The 27265-nt window shown below is 39.7% G+C and overlaps 1 protein-coding gene across 4 annotated transcripts in view; it reads left to right on the top strand.

Moving 5' to 3' along the window:
• cacna1db (calcium channel, voltage-dependent, L type, alpha 1D subunit, b) overlaps positions 1-27265 on the top strand; it is a 71162-nt gene that overhangs the window by 15693 nt on the left and 28204 nt on the right. The window contains exons 5-32 of one of the 4 annotated variants that reach the window (XM_026270675.1): positions 1559-1701; positions 1782-1934; positions 2131-2327; positions 6751-6854; positions 7026-7195; positions 14164-14241; positions 15090-15171; positions 15369-15395; positions 15753-15910; positions 16158-16383; positions 17030-17237; positions 18010-18130; positions 18251-18362; positions 18450-18495; positions 19275-19332; positions 19419-19551; positions 20680-20809; positions 21340-21399; positions 21740-21846; positions 21928-22015; positions 22795-22902; positions 22989-23041; positions 23114-23260; positions 23761-23962; positions 24050-24208; positions 25828-25938; positions 26063-26140; positions 27100-27183. In XM_026270675.1, coding sequence (XP_026126460.1) covers positions 1559-1701; positions 1782-1934; positions 2131-2327; positions 6751-6854; positions 7026-7195; positions 14164-14241; positions 15090-15171; positions 15369-15395; positions 15753-15910; positions 16158-16383; positions 17030-17237; positions 18010-18130; positions 18251-18362; positions 18450-18495; positions 19275-19332; positions 19419-19551; positions 20680-20809; positions 21340-21399; positions 21740-21846; positions 21928-22015; positions 22795-22902; positions 22989-23041; positions 23114-23260; positions 23761-23962; positions 24050-24208; positions 25828-25938; positions 26063-26140; positions 27100-27183 — 3343 coding nt within the window. The remainder of the gene's footprint in view (positions 1-1558; positions 1702-1781; positions 1935-2130; positions 2328-6750; positions 6855-7025; positions 7196-14163; positions 14242-15089; positions 15172-15368; positions 15396-15752; positions 15911-16157; positions 16384-17029; positions 17238-18009; positions 18131-18250; positions 18363-18449; positions 18496-19274; positions 19333-19418; positions 19552-20679; positions 20810-21339; positions 21400-21739; positions 21847-21927; positions 22016-22794; positions 22903-22988; positions 23042-23113; positions 23261-23760; positions 23963-24049; positions 24209-25827; positions 25939-26062; positions 26141-27099; positions 27184-27265) is intronic. The other 3 variants (XM_026270678.1, XM_026270676.1, XM_026270677.1) reach the window with 3 other exon arrangements.

The following is a 27265-nucleotide window of genomic DNA, read 5'->3' as shown; positions in this document are numbered from 1 at the left end:
GACGTGTTGTGCGTTCAGAGATGGTATTCTGCATAACTTGGTTGTAACTACTGTTTTTTTGAGTTACTGTTACCTTTCTATCATCTCTAACCAGTCTGCCCATTCTCCTCTGACCTCTGACATCAACAAGGCATCTTCATCCACATGGCTGCCGCACAATGGATAGTCTCTCTTTTTCGGCCCACTCTCTGTAAACCCTAGAGATGGTTTTGTGTGGAAATCCCAGTAGATCAGCAGTTTTTGAAATACTCACATCAGCCCGTCTGGCACAAACAACCATTCCATGTTCAAAGTCATTTAAACCCCTTTCTTCTCTATTTTGATGCTCGGTTTAAACTTCAGAAGTCGTCTTCACCACACCTAGATGCCTAAATGTTTTGTAGTGTTACTTTGTGTGTTTACCATCCAATAGCACGTGTTAAATGGTGTTTTAATTGGTGTTCTGAGTTGGGCTACGATTGGATGTCATGATTGAACAACTCTGTTGGAAGTAGTTCATGTCAGCTGGAAATTGTTGAAAGGATTTTATCTGGCACATAGCTGGCAACTGTTCACAAGAGATTACAATCTGATCTAGTGCGGATCTCTGACCTGATGTAATGAGATTAACTTCTCTCAGGGAGGAGGCACCCAGTGCGTGAAATCAGAGGTCATGCTGGATGGAGATTGTGTTGCTGTAGGATCCTCAGGGATCACACCGAATCTCATCTATGACACCCCCTAGCCCCAGTGCCAGATGAGTGTGTAATGAGTATGTAAAGCTGAGTAATCATTAGAAATAAGTTCATCCAGCTAAAATAATTAGATTTTTGGATATCCAAATGGTACCCGTTGTGCATTGAGAAAAGAATAGATGCAGTTGCATTTGTACTATTGGCTGTTTATCACATTTTTGTCACATCATCACAATTTTTTGTTTTGTTAATGTTAATAATTTATTCACCCCTAAGCAATAGTTAAGTAAGTTAAGTGTGTGTATATATATATATATATATATATTATATGTGTAAACATGCAGCTCACCACAACAGATCTGCAAACAAAAAATTGACTGACAGCCCAAATAGCCAATAAAACTCCTGCGCTGACTGGCCTTGTTGTTATCTGCTATTTTGTCTGTCTGATCTGTCTGACATCCCAAAGTTATGGTCAAAAGATGTTGTTATGATATCCAAAGAGGCTAGTGAACGTGTTTCTTTCCCAAAACCAGCCAGTAATCAAAAAAATTAAAAACACAAGCTTTTATCAGAGTCTGTTATAGACTGCATCAACAACAACCCTTGGAAACTTTGAATGATATTTGCACAAAGGAAAGAGATAGCAGAATATAGTATGGTGGATGATTGATTTAACCATTATGACATTGACTTTTATTCATTTTATGTCATTTGTTCACTCCATGACACACAATTCCCCTTGTAATTTAGCAATTTTCTCGTCTTCTGCTGTCACATTTAATTTATAATGTTCTATATAACATAATAATCTGATAATAATAGCATGAACTCACATTCTGTTATTATTGTTAATACTGATGAGTGTATATGTGTGTGTTTAGTCTCTTCAGTGTGGTTCTGGAGCTGGTAACCAAAGATCGAGATGTCAGTGGGCAGTCAGGTGGCAAGCCGGGTGGGTTCGATGTGAAGGCTTTACGAGCGTTTAGAGTTCTGCGGCCCCTTCGCCTGGTGTCAGGAGTGCCAAGTGCGTCCACATCTTTACCCAGCATTCACAGCTAGAACAGCCTGATAACATGCTGATAATATTTGTGTGTGTGTGTTTAGGCTTACAGGTAGTGCTGAACTCCATCATTAAAGCCATGGTTCCTCTGCTGCACATTGCTCTGCTTGTACTATTCGTCATCATCATCTATGCCATCATCGGGCTGGAGCTGTTCATTGGGAAGATGCATGCAACCTGCTATCTGAACGGCACGCGTCAGTGTGTTCTCATATTCATTAGACTAAATTATAAACAATACATGTTCTGTTTTGAAAATGTTTTTTGCATCACACACACATCAAAATGATGGGTCTTAAAGATATTCTAACCAAGGTACTCATACACACCACATAGTACATAAATGCCACCATTTCCTGAGAATAAGCCACATATTTCTGATTCTCCACACAGGTACATTTGCAGAGGAGGATCCAGCTCCCTGTTCTCTTTCTGGTCATGGGAGACACTGCCCCGTTAATGGCACTCTGTGTAGGGATGGCTGGCATGGACCCAACAATGGCATAACAAACTTTGACAACTTCCTGTTTGCCATGCTGACTGTGTTCCAGTGTATCACCATGGAGGGCTGGACTGACGTGCTGTACTGGGTGAGACTCGCAATGTCTTCCTGTCATTTAGATGTTCACTGTTGCTGGAATTCTCTTTGCTCTTTCCTGCTGGAAGCGTCCACTTCCGCTCTAAGCGCTTTTCCATTACACACAGAGAGCTCAGTAGATGCTAATGAGATTGACCCTCTAAGACTGAAGGGATAAAGTCAGAAGACAGGCAAAATTGAGAACACAGGAAAACATGTCAGCCTCTTCTTATCAGTGCTAGATGAGGTACAGATACAACAATAAAGTATTACTAGGGGTGTAACGATACACGTATTCGTATTGAACCGTTCGGTACGAGGCTTTCGGTTCGGTACGCGGTATGCATTATGTACCGAATGGTTCGTTGAACTAATTAATTATATTTGAAAAAAAAAAAAAGTGAAATATGATATGCGTTCAACAAGGTAGCCCAATAACCCAAACGACGTAATAGGCAACGCCCTTAACACCTCCGAAGAAGAAAAAAAAAAACACCAGTTTATGTTTATGTTAGGCTACTCAGTCAGGCGCTCGCTCACTCAGTACGCGCTGAGTGAGCGAGCAGTTCATGCTCGGTACGCGGTGGCCAATGCGTTTTACAGACCAGAAATAGAAGATCCTCCAGTAACCAACAGGTCTGGTGTTTGGGTGTACTTTGGATTCCCTGTAAGCTATAATGGTGATGGCAAGAGAGTGGTGGATAAAAAAACAACGGTATGTCGCATCTGCTACATGACAATATGGGTACACCAGCGGGAATAAAAAAAAAAAAAAAACACCAGCGGGAATACTTGAAACATGTCAACTCATTTACGCCGACATCACCTTAGTGTGTCAGTATATCTGGGAAAAGACGAAAAAAGGAGAAACATACACGCAACAAACTATCCCCGCAGCATTTATGCAGACATTTCCAATGGACTCAAACAGCGCAAAATACATCACTGCGGGGATTGGTAGGCTTCATTTACGTTACATTTACATTATAGCCGCGGATATGAGACCTTACTATTTACCATTCATTCTATCATCACCATTATAGCTTACAGGGAATCCAAAGTGCACCCAAACACCAGACCTGTTGGTTATTGGAGGATCTTCAATTTCTGGTCTGTTAAATGCATTACACATTTTGCAACGAGCCTTCAGCGCGTGCTCAGTGAGCGAGCGCCTTAGGGGCCGTTCACATATCGTGCCTAAAAACGCATGGAAAACGCTAAGCGCGTCTTTCTCCTCCTTTCCAAAGCGCTCGGGCAGAAGCGCTCATGAGGCGTCTGCCTTTGCGAAGCAACAATGACGTGCTCTCTCCATGAAGACGCGGAAATTTCAGCAAAGGATAAATGGATTTGCAGCTCTAAAAATCGCTTGCAGTAGGCTAGCTCTGCTACTAAATTTATTTCAAAATTGCAATCCATATACAACTATGATCAGCTGTTCCTTCATCTTGGCTGAGCTTTCAACATTGTTACGGGAAAGGATGAAGCTGATTGGTTAGTTCTTGTCACATGACCCGCGGTGCGCTTGCGGCATTCTGAAAAGTTGAGATGTTTTTACATTTTGTTCTATCTAAAACGTACCGAACCGAACCGTGACATCAGTGTATCGTATCGAACCGAACCGTGAATTTTGTGAACTGTTACACCCCTAAGTATTACTCCAGAGAATCCTTTTCAATGTTTCAATGTTTCTTTTTAAAAGTACAAAAGTACTTGATTTTTTATGTACTTAAGTATCAAAAGCACGGGGGTTTCATTTCTGAACGTTGCATATGCACAAAATACTAGGCATAGAAATTGCATATCGGGATTTAGAAAATATAAACTTGGTGTAAATATGTACGCACCTTATGGACATTCTAGACCATGCGTACACACTCTTTTTCCTGGTGTGAGAAAAGTAATGAAGTAAGGAATGATTTTAAAATATGTTTTCATTTCATTATACACATTTACATTAAATATTTCACTCTCATTAATGGAGATAAGAACTGAAAATACATAAAGTCGAAAGAGACCGGTCTCCAGAGGAGAGGCGCATTAGGCTTTTCAACAGCGGCGGTTATGAGGCTCCATTTCCTTCAGGTGTTCCCCATCACACCGCGCCAGCTGTGGCTCATCAAGCAACCCTCCTTTATCTCACACCCACTCCTGTCAGGAGTCTGGTGAAGGGTGGTGATTTAGGATGGGGTGCCAATGATAATCAGGGAGGAGGCAGCTGACTTGTCACATATAATATGCTATAGATGCACAATAATTCATCTTTAAACTGAACAGCACATCTCATGCTATGTTAAACTATTTTAGTGAGAACAATGATGAAAAGATGTGCACTTACTACATATTTAATATTAAGGCAGACACTGCTGGATTTAGTGGTCGAATGGTCCATTGTCCGGTTTGAATAAGTCCAATGATAATAACTGTACAACCGCAGCTACATGGAGTTGTTGATGTCGTGTGAAGTCATCTCCACAGCATTATGAAAACTGCCACTCTATTTGAAGGATACAACTTAAAGAAAATGGTAATTTGCAAGTTTTCTTTTTAAAATAGGCCAATCGCCAAGTCAGGCAATTTTATTTACACTGCAATAAATATAGGCTAAAATAACTAAAAGATGTTCACCTTATCAGCAAAACTGCATCAATTAAATTTGATTTTAATTGTTTAAATAACAAGGATGCTGTATGATTTTTAACAATAAACATTGTGTATGGCACAAATAGCATAACTTATATTTCCTTAATGTCTTGAAGCTTAAATGGTGTTAAATATGGTGTCGCATGGATGGGAATATGCATAGTAATGATATGCAGATGATGTTATGTATAGTAAAACTAGGCGTTGTATGCTCCATATATGGTTATTTTGAGGAGGAGACGAGGTGGAAATATACGTATCTTCCCTTGACTGGTATTTATAATGGGATTTCTGCACAAGTTCTGGTCTACGCATGGTTTTATAAATATGAAAACTTTTGTGCATACACAAAATCTAGCTTTTGTGCCTACGTACACTTTTAGGATGAAATCTACGGAGAGTTTTATAAATGAGACCCCTGATCAGTAGACTATGTATATTTATTCAGCATTTTTATATACTTAATACTACAATAAGAAAGAGTTGATGAATTTGAATGAAGAAATTTAATATGCATTGATCTGAAAATAAGCAAACATTTTATTTAATTAACAAAACATACTTTAATGTAGTAAAATTGATTTCTGATCGAACAGAACACCAGGGACTGATGCAGTTTTTTCCCAGAAGTTCACAATAAACTTCCACTATTCTAATTTTGCTGCCCTCACCTCCTTTGACGGTGCTGAAGAAAAGGGATATGGCAAGCTCGCTCTCTGGAGGAGGCGGTTGCTGCACATAAATTATAATAATTCTAATTTATTATGTTTATAAAGAACTTTTATATAGAGCAGATAATGTGATGAAGCCAATTAATAGACCATGATGGTCAGAGGCCAGTGGGCAAATTTGGCCAGGATGATTTAAAGATCGTCCGAGAGTATGGAGATACGTCACACTCAACAGGGTTGAGGCGTCTCATAAACTGAGCTCTGGCCTGAGGAATGGTGTGTAGCACGTCCCCGGGAGACTTAAAGGCTCCCATCGAGGGACAATAGGTGCAGAGCCTAGAGTTCTGGCTGTGGATGTCAGATTGTCCTGTTCGCCTGAATGAGGAGGTCCCGTCTCAGGGGAATCGGCCATAGGGCATTCGTGCAAAGCCTGAATAGCTCTGAGGACCAAACTTGGCTACTCCAGAGTGGGGCTACCAGGAGGACTCTGTGCTTCTCTTCCCTGACTCGACTGATGACCTGATTGATCAGAGCGATTGGGGGAAAAGCATAGAGAAGGAGGCTGGGCCAATTGGGCCTGTTGTGCTTTTGAATTTACTGCCCCAAATAATTTGAAAGTGCTGCAAAAGCTATTGAAACTAGAGAAAAATATTCCATTATGTGCATTTAAAAAAAAACAAGTTAGTGCTCTGACTTCAACCTGTAAAAATTTTAACTAAGGTCTTATTTTTTTTTCTATGTGCTTTATGTATTGCACTGTATGTTTGTACAGTATGTTTTATTTATATTATTTCTTCTGCCAGGCTGTTACTGAAAATAAGAACATGTTCTCAATTGACTTGCATTTAACCTAAATAAAGGTTCAAATAATAATATAGCATTGGGTATTGTGTTTCCTTGGATCATGACAACCACTTACTCATCACATCTAATTTGCTATGAAACTTCATTAGTCAACGCTGCCTGGGGACAATTGCATGTTCTCTTATTTTACATCTAAATTTAAATCTTGACATAAAAAGTATAGTCAGCACTGGCCATATTTTGTTGCCATATTTATGTTTGTAAGGGCAGACTTGGTAACATGAGTTAATTTGATAGTTGCTGTGTGTCTTTGTGTTTCAGATGAATGATGCTATGGGCTCCGAGTTGCCTTGGGTCTATTTTGTCAGTCTGGTCATTTTTGGCTCCTTCTTTGTCCTCAATCTAGTATTGGGTGTTCTAAGTGGGTGAGTTATTTTATAAAAATGCTGTTAACATTAAATTTCTGTAATTTCATAGAAGCGCTCTTCAAAGGGCCATAATCAAAACAAAAAAATCCCTAGTTTATATCTATACATGAGTTCTTCTGTACAGTACATTGTTGCTAGTGTGAATTTGACTGCATCTGTGCACCACAGAGAGTTCTCTAAGGAGCGTGAGAAGGCCAAGGCTCGTGGAGATTTCCAGAAACTGCGTGAGAAGCAGCAGCTTGAGGAGGATCTGAAGGGATATCTGGATTGGATCACACAAGCTGAGGACATCGACCCTGATAATGATGAGGAGGGAGATCAAGAGGCAAAACGCAGCCGTATGTAAAAATGCAAGACTCATTTGTATCTCCTCTTTTTGTCTGTCTGAAGGTCTGTTGAAATCCATGCCACAATTCGCACACATATGAGAAAATTTAATCATAGTTAAATGTAAGTGTTTCATCAAGTTTATGCATATGCTCAATCAAGGGCAAAAATGTAATCTAACAGTAGGGGGTTGAGGGGATCAATACACATGTGGACACAAATCAATGTTGAATGTTGGGGGGATCAATGTTGAAGTGAACACAAATAATATAGCAAAATTTTACCTTTAAGTATAGATATGTGTACATAGCATGGAGACCATGTTTAAATATGAGTTTGGTCCATAGGTTCACCATGCAGTCATATTATAATTACTAAATGTTTTTACATCCTCCACATCTGTTTCATCTGGGACCAAAGACATCTCTTATTGAGATATTCAACTGCAGCAAACACACTGCACTTATCATCATATTGAGCAAAAAAAAAAATCACAGGCATATCGCACTGTAAGTTGTAGTGAAAGACATGCAGAATCTTTTAATGCATTTAAATCATCTCTGAAAACTCACTTTTTAGACTTACTTATACAGATAATACAACCCCGATTCCAAAAAGTTGGGACACTGTAAAAAAATTGTGAATACAAATAGAATGTAATGATGTGGAAGCTTCAAATTTCTTTTTTTTTCAGAATTCAACATAGATGAAATATCAAATGTTTAAACTGAGAAACTGTATCATTTTAAGGGGGAAAAAGAAAGTACATTTTAAATTTCATGGCATCAACACATCTCAAAATAGTTGGGACAAGGCCATCTTTACCACTGTGTGGCATTCCCTCTTCTTTTTATAACAGTCTGCAAAAGTCTGGGGACTGAGGAGACAAGTTGCTCAAGTTTAGGAATAGGAATGTTGTCCCATTCTTGTCTAATACAGGCTTCTAGTTGCTCAAGTGTCTTAGGTCTTCTTTGTTGCATCTTCCTCTTATGATGCATCAAATGTTTTCTATGGGTGAAAGATCTGGACTGCATGCTGGCCATTTCAGTATCCGGATCCTTCTTCTATGCAGCCATGATGTTGTAATTGATGCAGTATGTGGTCTGGCATTGTCATGTTGGAAAACGCAAGGTCTTCCCTGAAAGAGACAATGTCTGGATGGGAGCATATGTTGTTCTAAAACTTGGATATACCTTTTAGCATTGATGGCTCCTTTCCAGATGTGTAAGCTGCGCATGCCACACGCACTCATGCAAACTTCAAATTTTGATTTGTCTTGCCATATAACAGTTTTCCACTTTACCACAGTCCATTTTAAATGAACCTTGACTCAGATAAATGCCTGCGCTTCTGGATCATGTTTAGATATGGCTTATTTTTTGTCAGCGAATTGCACAGTGGATTGTGTTCACCGACAATGTTTTCTGGAAGTATTTCTGGGCCCATGATGTGATTTCCATTACAGTAGCATTCCTGTATGTCATGCAGTGCATTCTAAGGGCCCTAAGATCATGGGCATCCAGTATGGTTCCTCGAAGGAACTCGAGCTGCATCGAACTCTTTGGGGAAACGCCTTTGGCAAGATCAAGTGTGCAGTCTGTCCAATGGAAGGGCGTGACGTCGCGGGCGGGCGGGGTGACGTAGTGACCAGGAAGCTATAAAGGCATGTGCCATGCAGCTGAATTTTGCTTCTTGTCTTTCAGCAAGCGCTCTGTGTGTGCATGTCATTCTGTCTTCTCAGTCTTATTTATTGTCGTTTGTCACTATTAGTAGCCTTTAAGTAGCTATAGTATGTCAAAGAGCAAAGCTAAGACTAGGCATTTGAAGGGTGAATCCAGACCGCGTTTCAGATTGTGTGTTCCTCCCTGCTCAACAAAGCTAAACATTAGAGGCGGAGAACAGGGGGCGTCGGCAAGCTTGTAGTTGCACAAACATAAAGTTGCATAAGCACCAGTATACAACAAATAGTATTATGCCAAACATTATACGGGCAGCGTTAATGAGCAGCTATTTAATCTCTGAGGGGATTAATATTGTTTGTGTGACTAAGCTATTCGCACGCTGTTGAGGCAACGCGTGTATTACATCATTTTCAGTTTTGATGTGAATTTTTCCACACCCGACCGCTTGTCTGGTTGTTTAAGCTCTATTTAATAAGGAGGAGTTAGTTCTATCACTTCAATGTGTACTTTATCACAATCTAGACCGTGTTTACCTGTCTGATTGTTTGATTACATTAAATTGAGAAAATGTATGACTTTGAGAAGTTAATACATCACTTCAATGTGTATTGTATCACAATCCAGACCGTGCTTACTTGTCTGATTATTGGATTGCATTAGATTCTGAGGAATCTAATGACGGTTATCTAACTTCGAGAAGTTCAATATATAACTTCTATGTGTATTGTATCACAATCCAGACCGTGTTTACTTGTCTGACTGTTTGATTGCATTATATTCTGAGGAATATAATGACAGTTATTTAACTCGTGAAGTTAGATGTACGGGAGAGACTGCTGGGCGGGAGCAGCCCCCTCCGCATACAAACAGACCGTTGCCGCCAATGTTCCGTGCTTCGGGCCCAGAGGCTGAAGCAATGCCCTGGGCCAGTGACTTCCCAGCCTAATCCGAATCCAATGGAGCCGTACTTCAGGCTGGGAGGTCCACGGCCAAGAAGTCATGACGCATTTTAGTCACGACTACAGAGGGCGGCCCCTACTGGGTTAGAGCGGTGTCCACCTCATTACACAGTGCCCGTCTCACCTCAAGCCTACCAATATCGAGTACTTCCCTTCGGCCTTGCACTCTCACTCTCCCGCACGTTCATGAAATGTGTAGATGCGGCTCTGGTTTCCCTATGTATGCAGGGCATCCGCATTCTGAACTATATCGATGATTGGTTGATTTTAGCTCAATCAGAGCAGATGGCGATTTGACATCGAGATGTCGTTCTCGCACATATGGGGGAGCTGGGTTTGAGACTGAACGCCAAGAAGAGTGTACTTTCTCCAGTTCAGAGAACCACCTATCTAGCCATAGTATGGGATTCGATCACGATGCAGGCACATCTATCTCCGCATGACCGCATCTATGGGGTGCGGTCATGAATGGCCACCCTGCCCGCGATCTGTGGAGCGGTCACCATCTGACATGGCATACCAGTTGTCTAGAGATGCTAGCTGTGCATCAAGCATTGAAATATTTCCTCCCAGACCCGAGAGGTCACCATGTGTTGGTGCGCACCGACAACACATTGGCAATCTCTTATATCAGTCACCAGAGAGATCTGCATTCGCGCCCCTTGTACAAGCTGGCACACCAGATCCTTCTGTGGTCCCAGGAAAAACTCCTCTTGTTCGGAGCTGTGTATATTCCTGGGAGATTGACTGTGGGAGCAGACATACTGTCGAGACAGGGGCAGAGGCCCGTGGGGCTTCACCTCGAAGTGGTGAAGTAGATATGGAAAGTTTTTGGACCTCTTTGCGACACAAGAGATATCGCAATATCCCCTCTGTTTCTCTCTAGTTCAACCAGCTTCTCTGGGACTGGAAACTATGGTACAAACCAGGCTGAGGCTTCATCTGTATGCCTTTCCCCCTATCGATCTGCTCCCGGAAGTTCTGGTGAGAGTACGCTGGGACATGGTCCGTCTACTATTATAGCCCTGTTCTGGCCGGGCCCAGTATGGCTTGTAGATCTGATCTCTCTCCTCGACAGCTCTCCATGGAAGATTCCGATTAGGACAGATCTACTCTCTCAGGCGCAGGGCAAAATAATTCACCCTCGCCCAGAGTTGTGGAAGTTGTGGGTGTGGCCCCTGAGGGGGCACAGTTCATAGCTTCCAGTCTCTCAGCCGAGGTTGTTGAGACCCTCCTCCACTCCAGAGCGCCCTCTACGAGGAAACTGTACGCCCTGAGGTGGAAGCTCTTCACCTCTAGGTGCAGAAACCGCCAGCTTGACCCTGCTAACTGCCCAGTTGGTACAGTTCTTGAGTTTCTCCAAGCTAGGCTCTCTGCGGGGTTAACTCTCTGTAAAGCTCCATTTGAGCTGATTCATGATATCTCAGATAGACATCTGACCCTTAAGACTGCCCTATTACTGGCTATTACTTTTCTAAAGAGAGTTGGAGATCTTCAGGCCCTCTCGTGGCCCCTACCTACTTAGACTTTGCCCCTGGTATGGCCAAAGCATTTTATACCCTCGAGCGGGTTACATTCCTAAAGTTCCCTCTGTTACGCCGCAACCCATAGTACTGCAGGGCTTCTGCCCTCCTCCCTTTCAGGAGCCAGACCAGGAGAAGCTAAACTGTATGTGTCCAGTTCGAGCGCTGGACGCATACGTCCAACGGAGCTGCCCTGTGGATAAAATCTGACTAATTGCTTGTTTGTTACAGTCATCCTAAAAAGGGTTTTCCTGTCTCTAAGCAGATCTTAAGTTGTTGGATAGTTGAGGCTATCAACGTCTCCTATGAGTCCTCTGGTCTTCCCCTTCCTTTGGGAGCCAAGACTCCGGGGTATATCTGCCTCTAAGGCCTTCTTAGCAGGTGTGTCCCTCTTGGACATCTGCAATGCTGCGGATTGGTCCAGGCCCTCTATATTTGCCAGATACTACAATCTTGATAAGCGAGCCACTCCTGGCTCTTCTGTCCTCTTGCCTTAGCTGTGCTCTTCGGATACACACTAGGCAGTGGCTTGTACATCTGGCAGCGCTGGCAAATTATTCCCCAAAGCATTCGATGCAGCTCGAGTTGTTGAAGAGGAACGCCTCTAGGTTACGAATGTAACCCTAGTTCCTCGAAGGAACCAGAGGCTTTGACGCATAGCCATACTCCCGGCACCCCTGCCTGCGCTTGCTTCCCTACTCAAAGCTGAAGTCAGCTGCATGGCACATGCCTTTATAGATTCCTGGTCCCTACGTCACTCCTGTGATGTCATGCTGTTCCATTGGACAGATTGCACACGATATTCAGAGTTTATCTTGCCAAAGGCATTTCCCCAAAGCGTTCGATGCAGCGTCTCGTTCCTTCAAGGAACTAGGGTTACATTCGTAACCTAGAGGCGTTTTCCGGCCTTGACCCTTACGTACAGAGATTGTTCCAGATTCTCTGAATCTTTGGATGATATTATGCACTGTAGATGATGATAACTTCAATCTCTTTCTGATATTGCTCCACTATTTCTTGCCATAGCATTGGGGGAATTGATGATCTTCTGCCCATCTTGACTACTGAGAGACACTGCCACTCTCAGAGGCTATTTTTATACCCAATTATGTTGCCAATTGACCTAATAAGTTGCAAATTGGTCCTCCAGTTGTTCTTTATATGTACATTTAACTTTTTCAGCCTTTTTATTGCTACCTGTCCCAACTTTTTTGGAATGTGTAGATTATACAGATTTATAAGATGCTGGGGAATGGGTTATTGTTTTTCTGTACAAATTTTTTTATGTGTTTTTACTATTACCTTTCTACTTTTGGGGCTCATTTAATCTTAGTATCCTCTTAAGCGAAAAGCACTTTGAGAATTAACTTTTAAACGTGCTATATTAAATTAAATTTATTATTATTATTATTAAACTATGTAACTTTATAATCGTTCATAGAAAATACTTGAAATACTTTTTTGCATTTAGATTGTTTTACTACTTATTTTAAGTATTGTTCCATTATATTATTTACGATACAAAGAGTGGTTTATAATTATATTTTTATATTTTATATTTTAAAGGTCATGTTTTATGCGAGCTGTGCTGTAGTTCAGTCTAAACACAGTATTAGTCAGTAAGCAGATCGTGGCTTGCAGTAATACATTTTAGGATATGTCTACAATAATCTGGATACATTTGAAAACTGAGTTTTTGTTTTTAAATGCTCTCCATCCACATTAAGTTTCGCATCTATGCTGAAATGTCAGAAGACGCAAAATTTGATTTAATGTACGTGTAAAACCTCATAAAAACTCACTGAGATGTTATAGAGGGAACAGATACACGTTTTCTTGCACTTCTTCTGGCAGGACCAATTATTTATTATAATTTATAAATATTGTATCATTCAGTGACACAGTCTGTGGTTTTCTCCTGTCAATAGCTTGGATTCTTGATATTCTTTAGATGGATAGAATTTACATTCCAATATTTCTCCAGTGTGATCAAATCATTACCTGTAAAAAAAGATAGATGACATGTCTCCACTTACTTCCACTATAGAAAAGTCAAGCCAAAATATCTCATTATGGCTGCTGTCATCTTGCAAACATAATGCCATTTGGAGCCAGAGTCTTTGCGGTAGTGATTAATTTGGAGCCCGAGTCTGGGCAGTGGTGATTCGTTTGGACCCAGTGTCTGCGCAGTGGTGACTCATTTGAAGTCAGTGTCTGCGCAGTGGTGACTCATTTGGGGCCAGAGTCTGGGCAGTGGCGATCTGTGTGGAGCTTGATCTGTGCTGTGGTGATTAATGTGAAGCCATAGTCTGCACAGTGGTGATTCATTTAGAGCTTGAGTCTGCACAGTAGTGACTTGTTTGTAGCTTTAGTCTGCGTAGTGTATAACAATTGTATAACAATAGACTATTATAGTATAAGTTATAACAATAGAATAACAATAGTTACAACATTATGTTGATGATAAAAATATACACCACAATGAAAAATGTACAGTCCAAAATGAAGGATAATGATAATTTGTAGCCCAACCTCTTTATTATGTACTTTGCATTAGTCTAAATATGTGTTGCTTGGCTTTATAGTGAAAGTGTGATTGTAGGTTTCTGTTTAGTCTTTGCTTTGTTATGCTTAATATTAAATCAGAACAGCAAAACTACCTTCTGTGTCCTTCTTGTTTCTCCCATTTCCTTGTTTTCTCTCTCTCTCTGTCTATCCCTAGTGTTGTAGTATTGTAGTGCTGCTGTGTTTTTGTGCAGTAGACACTCATAGCTCCTCTCTGTTTGAATGCATGTGACCTGCTTGTGAACTGAAGGGGTGATGCTGGGCGATCTCACCCACAGGAAGAACACGGGAAATTCGGGCTGGTTCAGTCAGTCCACTGAGACTCATGGTAAATTTTGTTCAGCTTGTCTGTCTGAGTGTGATAGACACTTCATATGCACAGCAACATATTCCATTAAAACAACATTGCAAAGAATATCTGCAAGAGACAAAACCTTCTTTTCTGTAGGTCCACACAGCGCATTTAATTTTATTTGATCCAAAAATACAGTAAAACAGTATTTTTGCAAATTATTATAACAATATATTTATTTTTTAAAATAGAGCTAATTGTTATATCGCTAATTTATAAACAGATGAATATGTGGAAATGCGGTCTCTGCACACTGTTTCCTGCTCCTTCTGTTCCTGGTCTCTGTTCTTTGTTAATCAGTCATGTTATGTCATTCTCTTTGTCTGTCTCGGTCAGCTCAGTATATCATAAGTCAGGACACTGGCAAAGGATTTCTACTGTAGAGCCTAATTGTTCTGAAACACAGAATGACTCATTTCTACAATGCACTGCAATAACCAGGGAGCATCATTTAATGGCTGGAATGTAGCTAGGATATAAACAGTGTACTTTGAAACAAATCAGTACAGAAAGCTTGCTGCAGTCCAGCTTGCTGATCAGTGATGTTCTTGAAAGCAAATTAGATGAAGATACCAGAGAGGAACAGAGAGGGGGCCTCCTTGTGGGCCCTCTGATTGATTAAAGGAGAATTTATTTGCATTGCCTAGAGTTAAGATAGTTCTTCGTACAGCTGGTGAGGCAGGGGCAATTTAGCATTATAGCATTTTAAATAAATTCATATGTTTTATTACAGTTTCTGTTAGCCAAAAAGCACTCCCGTTGCATTGTAGTAGTGCAGGCTTGGCTCTCTTGTGCACAGTGATGTGTTTTCTGTGTCTCTGCAGCAAGTATCCCCACAAGTGAGACAGAGTCTGTGAACACAGAAAACCCAGGAGAAGATGAGAAAGTCTGCTGTGGGCCCATCTGGTAAGCACTCCGTGTTTATACCTTCTATACAGCTATATGGGAAGTTCTCCGCACCCTTTTGTGCCTGCGATAACCTCCACAGAAACTCCCCGCTCTTGAATCTCTAACGAAATGTTAACTAGTTGTCACTTGCTGGAAGTGTTTTGCATCAGCTCCTAGTGTGGCTTGAAGTGATGCCATATTTTTCACTTTTTCAGTCAGAAATTGACAAAGTCGAAGTTCAGGTCAGTAGCTCAGTGTGTGTTCGAAGCTGAATTCAGCTCCAGTTGTGTGTGTTTGCTGTTCTTTTCTCTTTTTGATGTCATTTCACCTCATCATTCTGCACGTCAATGTGTGTGTGCATGTTGTTATGAACATTTAAACCTCTTTATGTTGTGTGTCAGTGAATCTGTCGAGACGTTTTGATGTTTGCTGTGTACGTTGTGTTTGTTATGAATGCAATCGAAGGGCTTTGCATTTCATTGCAGTTTTCTGACCATATCGCATGCATGGACACTCTAAACAGCATGTGTTCATGTAAATTAATTGTGCAAAAGTGTGTAACGCTGGCAGTGCTGTCCAATCACCTCCTATCTCTGCAGCCGCTGGCGTTGCTGGAACAGGTTTTGTCGCAGGAAGTGCCGAGCTGTGGTCAAATCCACCGTCTTCTATTGGCTGGTGATTCTGCTGGTGTTCCTCAATACACTCACAATATCATCTGAACATTATAACCAGCCTGACTGGCTCACGGAGGTCCAGGGTGAGGGACTGAAACTCTTCTTGCTTGATACAGCTTTGGATGATGACACAAAACTTTATTTTGATGGTTCCTTTAACACGTTCTGTTGACTAAGTAATGTTGCACCTAAATGTCTACTTACTCTCATTAGAGTGTTATTAATAGAGTATTAGTAGATGTAGAGTTAGAATATGTTGACAAGTACTTGTTGTTTGTGGACATGTAAGTGTGTGTATATCTCATTTGTTCTTGTTGTGTTTGTTTGCAGGTGTGGCTAATAAGGTGTTGTTAGCCCTGTTCACAAGCGAGATGCTGATAAAAATGTACAGTCTGGGGCTGCAGGCATACTTTGTGTCCCTTTTCAACCGCTTCGACTGCTTCGTCGTTTGCGGAGGCATTGTGGAGACGATCCTCGTGGAGATTGAGATCATGTCTCCTCTCGGCATCTCAGTGTTTCGCTGCGTCCGGCTCCTCAGGATCTTTAAAGTCACACGGTGAGAAACTGTGCATATGATCAGCTGGTTTCATATCACTGTAAGGACAGCATGACAACTTTCAGTCACACTTTAATTTAAGGTCCAAGCTCTTCCCATTGATTATGATTTGGGCCTGAGTAAACTCTTAATTAAATGCTTAATAATAGTTTAGTTTAGTTATTGGGTAGGATTAGAGGTGTAGAATATGGTAATGCAGGTAATGTGCTTAATAATACTAGTAAACAGCCAATATGTTAATAAAGGCATGCTAATAAACAAATAGTTAATAGCGAGAACTGGTCCCTGTACTAAAGTGTTACCCAACTCTCTCATCAGACTAATATTTGTTTCTCACACTTCACTGTTGATGTGTCACTAGTCAAAATATAGACATATCGAACAGAAATATATGGCAGCTGGTGCATAACATCAAGTGTTTGTAAAAGTCTCTCTGCAGAGCCAGTTAAAATAAGTAAGATAGATTACTAAACATTTTTTTCACACATGTCCTGGTAGTATTGCTCTTGAAGAGATGATACAAATCAAAATCAAGACAAAGTTCTGTTGAAATAACTGTAACAGATGTTGTTTTTTTGTTGACTAGAATCAATATGTGACTTAATAACTCAAATGTCACGTATTGAGTCTTTTTTTCTCTTTCTAGTCACTGGGCGTCTCTGAGTAACCTGGTGGCATCTCTTCTGAACTCCATGAAGTCCATTGCGTCCCTTCTGCTGTTGCTCTTCCTCTTCATCATCATCTTCAGTTTGCTTGGCATGCAGCTCTTTGGCGGAAAGTTTAACTTTGACGAGACTGTTACCAAACGAAGCACTTTTGACAACTTTCCTCAAGCCCTGCTGACTGTCTTTCAGGTGTGCGTGTGTGTGTGTCTGTGTGTGTGGGTGTGTGTGTGTGTGTGTGTGTGTGTGTGTCCACTACTGTTCAAAACTTTGGTGTTAGTATGAGTTTTTAGTGTTTGTGAAAGAAATCTATTGCTCACCAAGACTAGATTTATTTTTTAACTACAGTTAAAACAGTTATATTGTGAAATAATATTACAATTTAAAACAACCGTTTTATTTTAATATAACGTAAAATAAAATGTATTCATATGATGGAAAAGCTGAATCTTAAGCATCATTACTCCAGTTTTCAGGATCACATGATCCTTCAGGAATCATTCTGATAGGCTGATCTAGTGCTCAACCATTCTTAAGATACTTTGATAGTTTAACAGCCAAATAGGATTTTTTTGTTTTTGTTTACAATGCGTAAGTCTTTACTATTACCAAAACATTTAAACAGTATTACTTCATTTACACCAACATGCATGCATGTTTCAAAGACTTGTTCATGTTCTTCCACTGCCTTCCATAAAATACCATGGCATGAATGACAGTACTGTGCAATTCCTGAAGTACCAAGGAATACTTTTGCAAATACTTACTGTAATCATAAAATACCATGCAGTATAACAATCTGTTACAATCACACACATTATGCATATGATATAATGTATAGCTTGTTTTGCAATATTTGGATAGTTTACAGCATGAATATTAAGTTTGCATGAAAGTAGCATGTTCAGTTATTAAAAAACATCCAGCCCATTTGTAAAGATGTGCATCTTGTCTTGCTGGTCAGATCCTGACGGGTGAGGACTGGAATACAGTGATGTATGATGGGATCATGGCGTATGGAGGACCCTCCTCCTCAGGGATGCTCGTGTGCATCTACTTCATCATCCTCTTCATCTGTGGAAACTGTATCTTTTTGTCTGTTTAGCCCTGTATTTGTACACTTTCAATAAGTATCTTTTACTTTCTAGTATTGATTGGGAGAGAACTGAATGCGTTCCTTTTAATTTCTTAACACGTCTGATCAGACATCTTACTGAACGTCTTCTTGGCCATTGCTGTGGATAACCTGGCAGATGCTGAAAGTCTGAACTCAGCCCAGAAAGAGGAAGAGAAGAGGAACAAGAGGAAGAAAAGCAGGCGAGTGCCCCTCTCTGACTCCTCGAGAAGTGTTTTATTCAGATACTGAGAACAAACATCTGCTAACATACAGTGTGTTTTGTGTAGGAGTATGAGCATATACAAGAGAGATGGGGACGATGGAGACGTCAAGGTGGGTGACATCTCTCTCTGGAGTACTTCACTAGTCATGTGTTTGTTTCTTTGGGATGTGGCTGAACATGATCACAAAAAACTGCTGAGGGTCAAACTACCACACGGACAGGGTTTATGTTCTGTCGATCTGTGATACCCTGTCAGATTTTACATTTAAAGCTAATACAGTAATTATTTGTTGTTTAAGGTTGTGGCTAAGAAGGGATACAGCTAAGGCCGGAAACCAACAATATACATTTTTAGGTTGTGTTTTATTAAAGGGTTAGTTCTCCCTCACCAAAAAAATCTGTCATTAATTTCTCACTCTCATGTCGTTCCAAACCTGTAAGACTTTCATTCTTCTTCAGATAATGTAATCGTCATAATCAGCGTTGTTTACGTTCAGTAGACAGCACGCATGCTAAACGTAAACAATGCTAATTATGTTAATGACGTTCTGGGGTATGCTCCAAAATGGCAGAAGACATTAACTCAGGAAGAAGAATTGCTGTAATTGTTCAGTAATTGTTATTATTGATTTCTTTGCGCACAAAAAGTTTTATTGTATCTTTGTAAAATTAGGGTTGAACCACCGTATATTAACGTCTATACCTGCCCTATCCCTAAACCCACCCCTTATAGTAATGCAAATACAATAATTATAGTTATTCAGCATGAGAAAAAGGATGCGATATTGATGTGCGCATACCCAGTAAGCCCTGGCAGGACAATCTTACCAAAATACCAGAACATTCACTATGTTATAATGAGCAGATGACTGAGGTCCTTTGGTTGCAGGCATCTGGTGATCAGGAGGGCGATCAGGATCAGACAGAGGACGTGATTGACTCCTCAGGTGAACCTCTAATAGTATTTACCTCTCAGCTCTGCACATGAGCTCCAGTAATGTCCTCTGATCGCTGTGATTGTGTTTGTATGTAGAGGAGGATGAGGAAGACGAGCCCGAGGTACCGTCAGGCCCGCGGCCGCCGAGGCTGTCAGAGCTGAGCCTCAGAGAAAAGATGCCCCCCATCCCAGAGGGGAGCGCCTTCTTCATCTTTAGCAACACCAACCCGTAGGTCATACGAATCTTTACAGGGATAGTTCACTCAGAAATGAGACTTCTACCATCAGTTGGTCACCCCCATTCCATGACTTTATTGATATCTAAATGTCAGTAGACGTTTTATTTAGTAGACAGAGGAACATCACAAGCAATTTAGTAGAACATATGCATAGTACAAAATAGCAAGTTTAAAGTAGAAGCTAGATTACTACACAAGCTTCAACAGAAGTACAGTGCCTTGTGAAAGTAGTCAGACCCCTTCTTTCTTTGGAAATTGGTCTGGAATTGAAAACCGCAGGTCTTATGTTAAACTCAAATCAAATCAGTCTACACTCCATAAACCATAACGACAAAGCAAAAAACAGTTTGCTAATTTATTTAAAATAAAAAACTTAAATGATTCCATTGCATAAGTATTCATACCCTTATCTGGGACAATTTAAATTTAGCTCATATTGCGTTCATATTGCATGTTGATGTTACTATACTTCAAGTGAACCTTCGGCCCTCATCCAACCTGACAGAGCTTTAGAGGTGAGGAGGCAAGGACAAAAATGACAGATAATTGCCAAATGCAGAGGTGCAAAGCCTGCCGCATTAAACACAAAAAGACTTGAGACTGTAAAGGTGCTTCAACCAGTTAAATACTTTTGACAGTTGAATACTTAGATTTACAAAACAGTGACAGCTCTGTTTTTGCTTTGTCATCATTGTATATGATTTTTTAACAAATAAGAGATAAATATGCTTGTGAACATTTTTTTCAGTGGTAACAAGAGCAGATGTTTAGCAGAATGTTCATGCTGCTCTTTTACATACAAGCACAACATAAGATTAAAATACTGATTTAAATGTACTTTAATGCTTTTAATTTGACACTATTACAGAGCTTTGGTTTTTGAAGTGTAAGTTTACAGTAGTTTAAGTACAGTAATACAAGTAATATAAGTGGCCTTATATTTTATTCTTTTTTACATAACCTTCAAGTGCAGTTTTTAAAAGTATACTTTAAGACTGGAAGTACATTATAAACACACACCTCGAGAATGCTTCTTTTCATCTCATAATCATCTTTTGGACTTCCACATTGTTCCTTCTCACACACTGTTGTTTGTTTCACCTCTGTGTGTAACGCAGGATCCGTGTGGCATGCCATCGGCTCATCAATCATCAGATCTTCACCAACCTCATCCTCATCTTCATCATGCTGAGCTCCGTCTCGCTGGCAGCCGAGGACCCCATCCGTAACTTCTCCGCCCGAAACATTGTAAGACAGTCAAGAAAAACAGTCGTCTGTTCTTTTTAATAGTGTACAATTCACAAATATGAGAAAAATGTCTTCTTTTGAACACAACTTCATTTAGACTCATTGAACTAGAGTCTTTGAACCTTATTTTAATGTCCACATTTTTGAGGAATAATTATTTCCAAACAGGAATTCACAAGATGCTTCCAATGCAGATTCACTGTTTACCTATTCCAGGGAACAAGTAATATAATCTAGATAGCATTTACCTTAAACAGGTTTAACACCATACTGAATTTTTTCATGGCTATTAACTAGATAGTAATAACTAGGTAGGTAATATTTAGCCAGTGCACATTGATGATGGGCTCGTCCAGCTGAGTCTGGTTCCTCACAAGATGTTTTTTCTTTCATTACTGAAACCTTGCACAGCCCTGTTTGGCTGCTAACTTAAATGTATTTAATGCAGATATTAATGCTTTGAAACAACATGGATTGTCAAGGAGCTGCAGAAATAAAATAACTTGGACTGGCTGTATTTTTTGTTGCAGGTTCTCGGTTATTTTGACTATGCCTTCACTGCTATATTTACAGTGGAGATCTTGTTGAAGGTAAAGACTCCTGGTTTATTTCCATCTGCTTTAACTCTCTTACCTGTTCTAGTTTATAAAGATGTGCTTTACTAGTCTCTTATTTGGGGTTATTGAGTTGGAGAGGAATTTACAACCCAATTCAGTTTTATTGATTACCGTTTCTATTAAATCTAAATGTAATAAATACAATTGGTAATAATTCCTTGAGCTTCAAGCAGTTTAGTTCACTCATCAGATTCAAGCAGCATTATTGGCTTGGTGAAAAGTAACTTTACATTTCCAATGCATAGAAACTTTTAAATAGTTGTTTAACACAGATATACATCCAATATACACTCATCTTCGTTGTGTTCATCAGATGACTGCGTTTGGTGCTTTCCTTCACAAAGGAGCTTTCTGCAGAAATTACTTTAATTTGCTGGATCTGCTGGTGGTGGGAGTCTCCCTCGTTTCCTTCGGCATACAGTACGTACATATCGCCACATGCACTGCTGGATTATTTCATTCTGTACATGTGAAGTCAGTTACTGTGCTCATGTTCGGCAGATCATCGGCCATTTCAGTGGTGAAGATCTTGAGGATTCTGCGTGTGCTTCGTCCTCTGAGAGCCATCAACAGAGCCAAAGGACTCAAAGTCAGGCACTGCTATCTCTGTTTGACACAGCTACATGTATAATGTGAAGCTCACCAGATACAAAAGATTGTGAAGATCTGTGTAAAGATGCTACAGGATTGGTTATATTTAGAAACAAGGTGCAGAGAAGACACAAAAGTGGCAGCTGTGAGAGTATACATCCTTTATTTAAACATATGCTCTGAGTTTATTTGGACATTGTAGATGGTTGAAGGTGATATAATGTAACAGATAACAAAGACTATTTGACGTTGACTGGAAAAAGGGTAACACTTCATTTTAATAGTCCACGTTTGACATTCTACTAACTAAAAGTACATTTGTAACTACATGCCAACAACTAGCCATCAGCTTAATATCTGCTAACTCTTTTTAATTATTTAGATTAATCTACTCATTGGGGCCCATAATTTTGAATGCATTATTTCAAAATGCTTTGATAACTATGGAAGCCTGTTTCTGCCACAGAATAAAAAATAAAACAAGTTAATTGCCACTTTTTATCTCACAGTTCTGACTTCATATCTTCTGAGTTTCCATAGATAACTGAACAACTGCAGTGTGAAATATTAGCAAAACGATATCGCTGTAGTGAGAAGGAAGTGTTTGAGTTTGGACAATTCCTGTATATTTTAATGCAATGAACTCTTATGAAAGTAAAATATCAAAAAAAATTGTCATATCAATTATATTAAGATTAAAACTGTTACCATTTTAATTGTAGAAAGCACAAATGAACAAACCCGTTTTCTTTTCTTTCTCTCTCTCTGCCAACGCAGCATGTGGTTCAGTGTGTGTTTGTGGCCATCCGGACGATTGGGAACATCATGATTGTCACCACACTTCTTCAGTTCATGTTTTCCTGTATCGGTGTGCAGCTGTTTAAGGTGCTCCAGCAAAGCAAGATTTCACTTTAACAAATGCTATTAACAAACGTCTTCATTGTTACGTGCTGAAAATGTGTTGTCCTCAGGGGAAGTTCTACCGCTGTTCTGATGACGCAAAGACCAGTCCTGAGGACTGCAAGTGAGTGAATGAAGTGTTTTACAGTGAATACACAGTTTCTGCGTGTGTTACACCATCTTCTTGTCTTTCTAGAGGGACGTATATCGTGTACAGTATTGGTGAGACGGCACTGCCACAAATGCGTGAGAGGATCTGGTACAACAGCGACTTTAACTTTGATAATGTGCTGATGGCAATGATGGCTCTCTTCACCGTCTCAACGTTTGAGGGCTGGCCAGCGTAAGACCATAGAACACACACACACACACACACACACACACACACACACACACACACACACACACACGCACACACACACACACACACACACACACACACACACACACACACACTCACACTCACACACACACACACACACACACACGTTTGCTTTTGTGTAAAGTGTGTTCATCCCATAGGCGTAATGGTTTTTATACTGCTCATTGCTACTAGTTCAGCTAACTGCATTTAATATACAACTAAAGTATAATAATTCATTTAATTGCAGTTAACATTCAATTAAGCATCTAAAGTCATTGAATTCAGCTAAGCTTAAGTAGATATTTTTTAATTAAAATACTGTATTTTTGTAATATGTTTTTTTTTTTTTTTATAATGCTTAAGTGTACTTTTTCACAAGGGTCTGCAAGGATGTGACTATAAAACATTATAGACTTAATTACTTCCCAAACATTTAGTTTGAATCCATTGCTCCATTTAGTGTGTTTTGTCTCCTGCAGCCTGCTGTACAAGGCCATCGACTCAAACAAGGAAAACATGGGTCCCATTTACAACTACCGTGTGGAGATCTCCATCTTCTTCATCATCTACATCATCGTCATCGCCTTCTTCATGATGAACATTTTTGTGGGTTTTGTCATTGTCACGTTTCAGGAGCAGGGCGAGAAAGAGTACAAGAACTGTGAACTGGACAAGAACCAGGTCTGCAAGCTCATACAGATGTTATAGTGATCCAGCTAGGATATGAATTAAAGATGGCGGTGTGAGTTTTCTTGTGTGTTTTGACAGCGCCAGTGTGTGGAGTACGCTCTGAAAGCCCGTCCGCTGAGGAGATACATCCCTAAAAACCCATACCAGTATAAGTTCTGGTATGTGGTGAATTCCACGGGCTTTGAGTATGTCATGTTTGTGCTCATCGTTCTCAACACACTGTGTCTGGCCATTCAGGTGAGCAGACACATCTAAACACCAGCACTTTCACACAAACACAACAGGAATAGGAAACAGATGGGCACAACCTTACACTTTTTGACTTTCTCAGTTTCCATAAATCCACATGTGAAAACATGCCCCATAGGATTGGTATGTTGTAATATAACTATATTACAGGTTAAAATGTTATCTGATCAAATGAGAAAAATATACAAAACAAACTAAAATGTTTGATCAGTAAAATACAATTATGGACTTTTTCAAAAAAAAAAAAATAGAATAGCAATAGAATAGAATAGAATAGTTTAATAATAATGTTTCCCATCTGTGCAACTGGAATTTTAAACTGGTTAGTGTCTTCTGCTAGTTGTTATCTAAACTGATAAATAACAGATTGGAGATTAAAATAATAACAGAATTGTCTAATTGAAATGAATACTTCAGACTGCGATGAAAATTAACTTCAACCAGAAATTTACCTTTTCTATGGTTAAATAATTGTTCAGCAATATCTTCAAAAGATTTTTTGAATTTTGGCAAACTTTTTTCTCTATATATTGGCAACCAGTAAATTCTGTACATTTTGTTATGCATGTGTGCAAATATTTAAGCCATGAGTCACAACTAACCCCGTGTTCACTATCACCTTTTGCAAAAAACTCAATCCAAACAATAAAGACACATCACTCCTGGTTTGATAGTCCAACTATTAACTTTCATGTATACTTTTCACTTGAATATGAGAATTAATAAATATGAGTACAATAATCAAGTACAGGAAGGAAAATCTTTCATGACAGACCTACTGTGAGTTCAATAGAAACTACAACTATAGAAAACATTATTTCTACAGAAATATTATTTAAGCAGTACTGTTACCCTTAAGGTGTGCGCTCTACAGGTTGAACACCCCAGCTCTATTCAAACATATGCAATAAATCCAGCACAAGTTATGATTCCTAGAGTAGTACAATGTTGCTTCTTTGACATTTAAAGCTGCGGTAGGTAACTTTTGACGCTCTAGCGGTTAATAAACAGAACTGCTTGCGTCTTGCGGAAGAACACCGTAGCCGGAACTACTTCTCTCTGTTTATGTCTATGAAGAATCACAAAGGTACTGGGTTACTCCGCCGCGGTATCCCCGAAGCAATCTAAAATAGTCCGAATATAAACACTTATTATAGCTGCACCCTAGTGATTCAGGACAAGCTAAAAACACGGTTTGGAAAATGGATTCATGGTGTACTCGCTTATTATATACATTTTTCTACATTTTGAACACAAACAAAGTTACGGACCGCAGCTCTGATTGGTTGTTTCTTACCGGGAGCGATGGAGTTTCGGCAAATGGAAATAGGACACTGGGAGGAGCCAGAGGAGCTTGATTTTTTCACAGATTATCTGTCTCATATTCTACTGTCAGGACGTAATGACAGGTTTAACAAATATGTAAAAAAATATATTTTTACAAAAGTTCCCTACTGCAGTTTTAGGGAATAATTGTATATTTTCTGTTTGGATTTCTGTCAACCATTTTGAATTATAAGACATGATCTCTCTGAATGAGTTTTAAGGACTGTAATTCAACATAAAAAACAAAATTCTTGTTTTTATTTTATCTTTATCGTATATAGCATCACGGCCAGTCACGTCTTTTCAATTATGGGATGGACATTTTGAACATGGTGTTCACGGGTGTCTTTGCAGTCGAAATGATTCTCAAACTGGTTGCCTTCAAACCAAAGGTTCGTCTTTCTTCTGTCTGGCTATACTGTATACTGTAGTGATGTGAGAGTGCTTGTGCCCCGTCCTGTGATGTTTAACCCTTCTGCTCTCCTGTCCTCCCCTCGCTGGTGTCTGTCTGATTAGGGTTATTGTGTGGACCCCTGGAATGGGTTTGATGCTGTGGTGGTGATTGGCAGCGTAGTAGACATCATTCTGAGTCAGGTAGACCCCCGACTTTCCTCTCGTCTGTCTGACCCTCACTCTTCATCTTTTCCTCACCTCTGCTAGTTGGCTCTGTCTGTTTAGTGTTTCTCGCCCTTTAGCGTGCTGTGTTTATGAATGTATCTGACACTCTTACTCGAGGGGGGAATATGCTTTTAGCAAGTCTTGTTTATATCTAGAGAAAACCGTGGTTTTATAATTTGAGCGACAGCAAAATGCTGAAACGTGTTAGATGATATCATAGATTCTATATAGATGATACAGGTAAAATAAGTATTAAACACGTCACCATTTTTCTCAGTAAATATATTTCTAAAGGTGCTATTGACCAAATGTTCACCAGATGTTGGTAACAGCAAGTAATCCATACGTACAAAGAAAACTAATCAAACAAGTTCAGAAATTAAGTAATGTGGAATAAAATGAAATGTGTCATGTACATGTTATTATGAGGTTCATCATATAAAAACATGCCTGTTATAAATAAATACCCAGACTGTCTAGCTGTTGTTATTGTAGGATGTGTCTCAATCTGCTCCCTAGTTATAGTGCACTTGTTAGGTAGTTGGCCATCAGGAATGTCCCACTGTCAAAAATAACACAATGCCCCTCAAAAAACAGCAATTTATTTCTCACTATGATCACTTGTAGGAAATTGTCATGCCCATTCTCAACTTGATAGAAAGATAGAGACTTGATGGAGACTTTTATAACAGCTGCTGTACAACAAAGATACATGACAATCAAAACAAGTCCAAACGTTAGTGGTTTACGACCCTTTGTAGGGTCAGAATGAGTGAATGATATGCAGAGTAATGTAATGGGGAAATAGATGCTCTTTCTGTGTGAGGCTGCAGCATCGTAACTCTGATTTCTTCTGTCTTTTTCTTTGTCAATTCATCTCTTTCTTCCACTCCTTCTCTCCTCTCTCATCTCTCTGTTTCGCTGGGTGTCCACAGCACTATTTTGCCGATGCATGGAACACGTTTGATGCCTTAATTGTTGTTGGTAGCATCGTTGACATTGCAATCACGGAGATCAATGTAAGTAAAAGTATGATCCAAGCCCAGCATCTCTCTCTGTCTGTTTTTTTTTTTTTTCTTCAAATATTAAAAGTGAAGCTTA

Source organism: Carassius auratus, chromosome 8, assembly GCF_003368295.1.
Source record: "Carassius auratus strain Wakin chromosome 8, ASM336829v1, whole genome shotgun sequence".
In the NCBI taxonomy this organism is placed as follows: Eukaryota; Metazoa; Chordata; class Actinopteri; order Cypriniformes; family Cyprinidae; genus Carassius; species Carassius auratus.
The sequence above is the reverse complement of the archived record's forward strand: the minus strand, read 5'-3'. Positions and strand labels throughout refer to the sequence as shown.